The following is an 8,144-nucleotide window of genomic DNA, read 5'->3' as shown; positions in this document are numbered from 1 at the left end:
TTCTTTGCCGAATGTGGTAGATCTAGCACTCGGCAACGTTTATTTATTTATTTTTCTTCTCCTTCTTTTCCAGAAAAAATATTTTATTTCTTTGCCGAGTGTTTTTTTGACACTCGGCAAACCTGCTCTTTACCGAGTGTTTTTCTGTTTACTCTCGGCAAACCCCCTATTTTGCCGAGTGTTTTTTTTTTTGCCGAATATTTTTAGCGCAGCACTCGGCGAATCACTTATTCGCCGAGTGCCCGAGGAAATACACTCGGCAAAGATAAAAACACTCGGCAAATAGCAGGATTTCGGTAGTGAAACTTATATGTGTCAGATCTAACATTACTGTATGTTGGGCAAGTGGTATGCTACAAAAATCAAGATGAAAGCCCTCCTCATGCATTTTTTTGTGTGCAGATTTTCAGTTTCAATGCATTTCGTGTGCTACAACCAAGGTCTCAATGTCATGAAAAACATAAACCTCACTATCCTTGATGTATATAAAAGTGGCCTTCAGTAACAGACATTTTCTACTTTCCTACGATTCAAAACTGCCCCTTTGTTAGTACTATATTTCCATGCTCCCTATGATTTAGAGCTCGCTAGCCCGCGCAACTGCGTGGGGTTCCGGCTAGTTTTTTTTTTCTATGGACTGTTCAGATGGTTCAAAAATCAGCCGGAATTTCACTGTTTATAGAATGAAAGTTACTGTTTATAACTGATTTTATCTCACAAATTCCTCCAGATTCATCCAAGCGAACGGGGCCTATATTTCTATATACCATCTACTGATCCCTCACGAGGCCACGTCACCGCATTTTGATGTCAGTTCGATCTTGCATCTAGGGTCGCGGGCGCATCACCGGCCACAAGCCTTCCAGAACTCCCAGAACCTTCCAGCAACAAAGGTCCTGCCCTCTCAGATTAAAAAAAGGGTTAATTGAGTCATACCATTATAATTTTTGATGTTCGGAGAAATGCCATTACTATTCGCCTATTTTAAAGCATGCCATTACAATTCTTCGTTTCCCACAAAAATACCACTGAATACATATGGACACAGCCTGGGCCCAGCTGCAGGTGTATACGAAGACGTTTACTTCATCTCCCCTGTCACTGACATGCGGGCCCCACATGTCATCTTCTTCTTCCTCTCCTCATCTCTCTCTCCAGCTCTCTCTATCCCGACGCGGCCACAGTGGGCGCTGCCGGCGGCGGCGGCTGCGGGCTTGCGGGCGAGCCGACGAGTCGCTGTTGTGACCCCACGCGCCGCGGGCGAGCAGCCGACGACGGGAGCGCCTTAGCCGAGCAGCAGGACGCGGCCGGTGCGGAGCTCGCCTCCCGGGCGGCGCGCCAGGGACGCGGCCGGCGCGGAGCTTGCGGCCTGACCGACGTGCTGCTGCTCGCTCGCTTGCTCGCCCGCGGCGTGCTGCTGCTGCTGCTCGGCGTGCTGTTGTTGCTCGCGGGCTGTCTTCCTCTCTGTTCTCTCCCCTGCACACTCTGCACATGGCTTGCTTGCCGGCGTGGGCTCAGAGTTGAGCTAGGGGCCACGGGATACGCTGGGGAGAGATGCAAACGGAGAAAGAGATCACCACGACGCTGATGGTGGGCTTCTTGTCGTCGAATGCTGACCGGAGAGGGAGGGAGCCGAGGCGAGGCAGACGGCAACTCCAGCGAGCTCGCGGCGAAGGTGTTGCTGGCTTGGGTTGATGCGAAGGAGCGGTTTCACGGACTCGTAGTGCCTTTGCGAACTTGACGGAGGAGGAAATGAGGTCGGAGGCGGTCAGAGCGTGGAGAACAGCGAGCTCAAATCGAGCTCGGCAATGGCGGCTGTGCCGGCGGAAATGGGTGCTGGAGAGTGGGGAATGGCTTGGGTAGTGGTGGAGCAGTGGAGGCGTGTGCTCGCGGTGCCGAGGCCCAGCTTATATAGGGCAGAGAGGGAGCGAAGAGGAGCCGATCGTGAGCTCAAAGGCATGCCGCCCATGGCGGCTGCGATTGGTGCGCCCGAGGTGTGCGGATGGTGCTGTGACTGCTGTGAGGGTAGAGCAGGGGACACGAAAGGAAGGGAGGGGGCCTGGTCCTCGCGGCGGGCGAGCTTGGTCGTGGTAGGAGCGGGAGGAGATGGGTTGCTGCTCGTGGGCTACCAGCGTGCTGCTGCTCGCCGTGGCCGTGGCCGCGTCGGGATGGAGAGAGAGAGGAGGAGAGGAGGAAGAAGAAGATGACATGTCGGGCCAGCGTATCAGTGATAGGGGTGATGAAGTATACGTCTTCGTATACGCTGTAGCTGGGCCCAGGCTGTGTCCATACGTATTCAGTAGCATTTGTGTGGGAAACGAAGAATTGTAATGACATGCTTCAAAATAGATGAATAGTAATGATGTTTCTCTAAACATCAAAAAAAAAAAAAATATAATGGCATGAATCTAATTAAAAAAAATAAAAAAGGTCCCGTCCTCTCTCTCCTAGTCAGGGCTATTTCTCCCCCGCAGCGTCAGGCCCCCACCGCACCCACCCCCATCCAGCGCCGCCCCTGCCTCCCCGCCGTCCCCGGCCAGCCCGCGCTGCTGAGCGGCGGCGGCGTCCCAAGGCGCACGCGGCGGCCTCCTCCGCGCGCTGCACACCGCTAGCCCGGCGGCCTCCCGTCCCAGCCACACGCCTCCGCCTCTCCGTCGCGCGTGCCCTCCGCCGCCGTCGCCCCTCCCTCCGTCTCCAATTTCCCAGCCCTCGGCCCGTGCGGCCCCCGCGTCCCATCCTCCTCCCGCTCGCCGTCCTCGCCGAGCTAGGCTATGCCGGCGGTGGGGGTTCCCTGCGGCCGCCCACCAATCGTCCGGTCAAGGTTTCCTCCGCCGCCGTCGCCCAGCACCATGTATGGCGAGTTGCATCGCAGGTGCTTCTTCCGCGTGTAGCCTGACCACGATGATACCTCCGCAACTGGGCCAGTGGTTCCATGACTAATCTGCGAGTGCACCGACCGAACCAAGTTAGATTTCTTGTGTTGTTGCCCATTCTTGAGTCTCTTGCCCCACCGTCTCTTGCCTTCATGATCTCCTCCTTTTTTGCTTTCAGGTCTGCACACATGAACAGTCCGGGGAAGGAGAGCAGCGGATGTCCCGCATTGGCTCTGTTTCCACTCTTACTGGTACTTGCATCTTCATTCTTTAATGTCCTTCCCAATTTTCTGGGTCATCCAGATATGGTCTTCAAAGTTTATATATGTTTCAGATTATAGTAGATGCTGTCAGGATCACATGCCCCCCTCTTACCGTTGCAATTTCAAAGGGTCTATGAATATTCCTGCACTTGAAGTTGGAGTAAGCTTAGTCCACAACATGCCAGGTTGCTTACCTCCCCTTATTTTCCCCCCAAACATATGCTTTTATATCCTCAGCTTTGATATGTCAACTATGTTTTTTCCTACCTCTGTAAAAACATGTTTCCCTGTTTCCCAAATTGAGTCAACAAACATATCCTAAGTCACCTCTTCCTCTCATCATATAGATGCCTGTTAAAAATGTTGCATCATCAAAAAGAGATTGTGTATAAATTGTGGATACTAATTCAGACATGAAATTTCTACGTACATGTGCGTGCCGGTGACCATGGCCGCGGCCACAGACCATAGGAGCAACAATTTCTTTACACAATGAAAGATGCTATCATCTATGGTCTCGCTTATAAATATATTTACTTCTATTCTGTTACAGGTTTGACAGAGCCACACTCAGTATTTGTTCAAGTATTTGTTCCCTCTCATGTAGGTTGTATGGTCCTACCCCTGCCGACACAGCAGCAATGGTCAACATGGCGATGCTCATACTTCTGTACGTAAAAGCCAATTTGTTGATACAAATGCAGTTGGCCAGTTTCTAGGCAACGTCAAATTTTCTTATGTATTTATTTTGTTTCCCATGCCTCAGTCAATTCATCAAGGAAGTTAAAAGTTTACTTCCTTTTTTATGAATATTCCACTGGGGTGCAAAAATTTGAGTCCACCATTCGATGGGAAAATGAAGCATTTGAATCTTTGATCAGACAGAAGTCCCTGATGATGATACCTGTTGATCAGGTGGTGTTTCACTCTATCACTAAAATTTTAATTTCAGTCTAACCTTACCAAGGCAGTTAGTGCATGAATGATGCCACAATGCTTAGTCAAATGGCCTTTGCACCTGTCTATGAATCTACATGTGGGTTCATATGCCTGGTACCATGTGTTTATTTTAGCTCAATCACAATCAACCATATGCAGGCAAAATTGTTGTCATACTTTTCTGACATGAAACACGTCTATCTTTTTTTTCCTCCAGGATGGCCGTTGCATTGGACCAACTGTTGCAAATGAAGCAGAACCTCTTTTATGTCACAACTCAATTACACGAAATAATTTATTTTATTTATATTTCGTGCATTGTGGCCTCTGATATGGTCCATGTTGCTGCTCTCTTATGGACCTAGGGAGTTCGGATATCTAATGTGATTTGTGACTTTTTTGGAACAAATACACGTCTTTGCTCACAGGAAAACAGTGAGACACATTGTATTCCTTTTTCCTGGAATAGAGCATATGAAAACATATAATTCCCTTCTAATCTTAGTTGTACCTACTGTTGTAAGCCCTTGCCTATCCCTGTGCAGAGAAAGTAGACCTACAAAATGCATAATTGCATTTCTGAGGCCACAAGGAGATTGTCATAAATACTTTTATGACCAAATGGAATGATACTGATGTTTGTCATATGCTAATCTATATCACTTATTGTTCTGGACTACCTATTTTTATTGTTATTTGCTTCCTAACCATTGCATGGTTGCTATCAGATCTCTCGAAGCCAATAAATAAATGCTGCACCAACTGGAGAAGCCCATAAAAAATGTAAGCCTTAAATGTTGCAGGATTCACAAATCAGGAAGCATTGCTCCATTGCTTCCCATAGGTCTGCTCTGTTAGCGTCGCTTTTCGTACATGGGTTTTAGTTGTGCCTCCTAAAATTAGCAATCTCTTTTATTCATGCGACTTCTAATTCACATATCATTTTCTTTGTCATGCTCTTTGTAGAAACTTCTATGAATGATAGTGTGCTGCAATACCCTTGCTATGAGTACACTACCTCATTCTAGCGACATCCTTCCTATGAGTTCACTTATAAATCCACCCGTCCTGTATGATGATGTTCATGCAATCACCGTACAGGTACAATCTTTGTTGTTTTGTTTTTTCGAAGTTATGGATAATAGTTTGAATGACTTTTGTCAGCTAATTTAGCACATATTTCATATTTCATGGATAATACTTTTAAGCTCTTTCAACCAGTTGTGCACACCTTTCTTCAGCTGTTGTGTTGTCTGGATTGATTTCAATTTTGCCTACTCAAAGTGCTAACATCCTCATAGCCAAACTGAAAGCAATAAACCAGGGTATGCATTGTATATCAAATAAATGTGTAGTTCTTAAGGGACATATGCATTCCTTAATACAATGCAGCTGCAGTGAAGGGAACCATTTGCTTCATTTCGTTTACCTTTTTTTTTGTGGCTAAACATCACTTCCATATTAACCAATGACGAGTAGTATTTCAAAATATGATAAATGCCTTTTTCTTGGTTATGAGAATAATGGATACCACTCATTTACATTATTCTGAATGTTGCAATTTACTGCCTTCACTGATAGGTATGGAGTTCTCTGGTCTAATTTTCAAAGGGATTCAAATTGTTTAATTCTACATTTCAATTATTTCATCATGTGAATTCAATGCAAATAAACTGATTGTCACAAGTTTGGCGGTGTTTTGATGCAACACTTATTGTGCCTTTGGACCAGTACGACGATAGACAACTCAAGGTTAGTACTCATGCATTGGTGGGCCTAGCAGTGCAATATCAATTTTAGTTCACCACTGCTAATTGCAAATCCAAATTTAATGAACCTTGATGCCTTCTGTTAAATGAAAATATGAATTAGGACTAACCTAAAATTCAATGTGGTTTGAAGTTAACTCTACTTTAATTTACATAGGGTAGGATGTGTGTGTGTGTAGACTGCCCTTCAATGTTTAGCACGCCAAGTAATATTCCTATCCTAGGATAGGTATTGCTTTCTCGCTTTATTGGAACATACTTGGTAAATGTCTGTCATATATGTACCTACAATACAATAAGAAAAACTCTCATCTGGCTTCTGCAATTTACGGGAATTAGTACTATACAACAATACTAAAATTTTATTGTCGTTTTCTTATACAGATATAGATCTTCCATGTACTGTATTGGTTTGCCTCATAAACATATCAACTGGATGATATAGATGGAGCTTCCTTGAACAGTTTGACATCATAATGTCTTTTGTCCAATCCAAATTATTAGATCTCTGCTAACTGTGTAAATCTAAAACTTAATGACCCATGCTACCTTCTGCGAAATGAAATTATTAATAAGAGGTAGCTAAAACAAAAATTTGTGACTCATGTTACTATGTTTAATTTATATCCTACTCTCTATATGTGCTTTCAGAACACTTTTGTTGCAATTGTTGCAACTTTCAGCAATAATTTCCCCGTGGTTTCACTTTGTAGCGACCAATCTTGCTCCTATAAATATCGATTGGACATCACTGCTATTATTTCAATCGAACTGTTGTCAACCAGTTGATAAGTGCCCTCATTTGCAACTACACCATACAACTTGCCCTTTTTTCAGCCTGCCCCATTGTGCCCGCGGCAACGCGCGGCGTTCCTGCTAGTTTTTCTTGTGGCTCCACTTGCACACTGTGAAGAGCCTTAAGCCTATTTGGCGTTTTTTGAGCAGCTCCCGAAGCAGATTCAGGCACATCGCTATCAAATGGGGCACAACAAACAGCTCCCGGACAAAGATCTTGAAATCACACTGAGAGAGACCTGCTCAGAGGCTTGGCCCGTTTTGTGGTACACAATTAACTACACCATGATTATGATACCCCCAATGAACAAGTATCGTGCCCTATCTTATCCGTACGTCTGCATAATAACTTAGGACATGTTCTTCAATCTTATCTAAGTCAGATGCATGCTTTGTGCTACTACTTTGCACAATCTACTGCACCGTCACCAATAAGTTTAAGACATGTGGGCAGCGCGGATCGGTGAGGGAAGGGAGGAATCTGCTGCGCACGTGAGCCAGACAAGCCAGGAAATGGAAGAAAAGAGAGGGACAAAAAAATCCATGTGTTTTTTTGCGCTAAAATACATGTGTGTTGTATAGCATTTCTGTAATTAAATAGATCAGCTCACAGTGCACGCACTTCTGGTTTTGCAGATGAAGTCATGGTTGGTGTAGGAGTGATGACTTTGGCGAAGACTGGTTGGAGCAGTTGGCGATGAAGACGACGATACATGGCAATATCTTGACTTGGATGGAAGATGGGCCACCACGAAGAATGCAAGCAGTTACATGAGACGCTTTTCAAAAAAATTGTTCACCCCCTGAAAGGTCTTAATGGCTAGAGAGGGGATGAATAGCCTATTAAAATTTTCTACAACAACACTTAACAAACCGGTTAGACAATTATGAGGAGAAGCAAGTGTTGCGCTAGCCTACTAAAAAGAGAACCACCTACCACAATTCTAGTTTATATAGTTTCTATCCACACAATAGCTATGACACTACACTAAGTTAGTATGCTCTCAAAAGCTAACTAAAGAGCCACACTAACTAAACTAATAAGCTCTCACAATTAGCTACACTAAAGAGCTTGACAATTAGTTTGCGGTAAAGTAATGAGAGTGAGCAATTTGTTTATACCGCCATGTCGAGGAATGAGCCAATTAATCACAAGAATGAATACCAATGAAGACCAATCACCTCGGAATCAAATGATAAACACAATGATTTTTACCGAGGTTCACTTGCTTGCCGGTAAGCTACTTCTTGTTATGGCGATTCACTCACTTGGAGGTTCACGAGCTAATTGGCATCACACGCCAAACCCTCAATAGGGTGCCGCACAACCAACACAAGATGAGGATCACACAAGCCACGAGCAATTCACTAGAGTACCTTTTGGCTCTCCGTCGGGGAAAGGTCAAGAACCCCTCACAATCACCACAATCGGAGTCGGAGACAATCACCACCCTCCGCTCAACGATCCTCGCTGCTCCAAGCCATCTAGGTGGCGGCAACCACCA

General features: G+C 45.3%; 1 protein-coding gene across 18 annotated transcripts; it reads left to right on the top strand.

Moving 5' to 3' along the window:
* Positions 1 to 2,495: 2,495 nt before the first annotated feature.
* LOC136549420 (uncharacterized) lies at positions 2,496 to 7,781 on the top strand. Of its 18 annotated transcripts, none has more exons than XM_066540685.1 (10): positions 2,496 to 2,965; positions 3,052 to 3,124; positions 3,208 to 3,321; positions 3,690 to 3,806; positions 3,903 to 4,051; positions 4,293 to 4,858; positions 5,042 to 5,176; positions 5,807 to 5,827; positions 6,790 to 6,971; positions 7,276 to 7,781. In XM_066540685.1, exons 1-6 carry the CDS (start codon positions 2,933 to 2,935, stop codon positions 4,404 to 4,406), a joined length of 600 nt encoding a protein of 199 aa, XP_066396782.1. In that variant the 5' UTR covers positions 2,496 to 2,932; the 3' UTR covers positions 4,407 to 4,858; positions 5,042 to 5,176; positions 5,807 to 5,827; positions 6,790 to 6,971; positions 7,276 to 7,781. The 18 variants fall into 18 exon arrangements, with proteins under 18 accessions (XP_066396782.1, XP_066396780.1, XP_066396772.1 ...); XM_066540683.1 differs by having other exon boundaries at positions 5,763 to 5,827; XM_066540675.1 differs by having other exon boundaries at positions 5,657 to 5,827.
* Positions 7,782 to 8,144: the final 363 nt, after the last annotated feature.

This window comes from Miscanthus floridulus, chromosome 4, assembly GCF_019320115.1.
Source record: "Miscanthus floridulus cultivar M001 chromosome 4, ASM1932011v1, whole genome shotgun sequence".
In the NCBI taxonomy this organism is placed as follows: Eukaryota; Viridiplantae; Streptophyta; class Magnoliopsida; order Poales; family Poaceae; genus Miscanthus; species Miscanthus floridulus.
The sequence above is the reverse complement of the archived record's forward strand: the minus strand, read 5'-3'. Positions and strand labels throughout refer to the sequence as shown.

What these genes read in the sequence shown, in the direction of transcription:
- LOC136549420 (XM_066540685.1), top strand. Translation starts at nt 2,933, where the DNA reads ATGACTAATCTGCGAGTGCACCGACCGAACCAA. An exon ending in CTCTGTTTCCACTCTTACTG is followed by an intron (nt 3,125 to 3,207) that starts GTACTTGCATCT and finishes TATATGTTTCAG; the next exon opens with ATTATAGTAGATGCTGTCAG. An exon ending in ATGGCGATGCTCATACTTCT is followed by an intron (nt 3,807 to 3,902) that starts GTACGTAAAAGC and finishes CCCATGCCTCAG; the next exon opens with TCAATTCATCAAGGAAGTTA.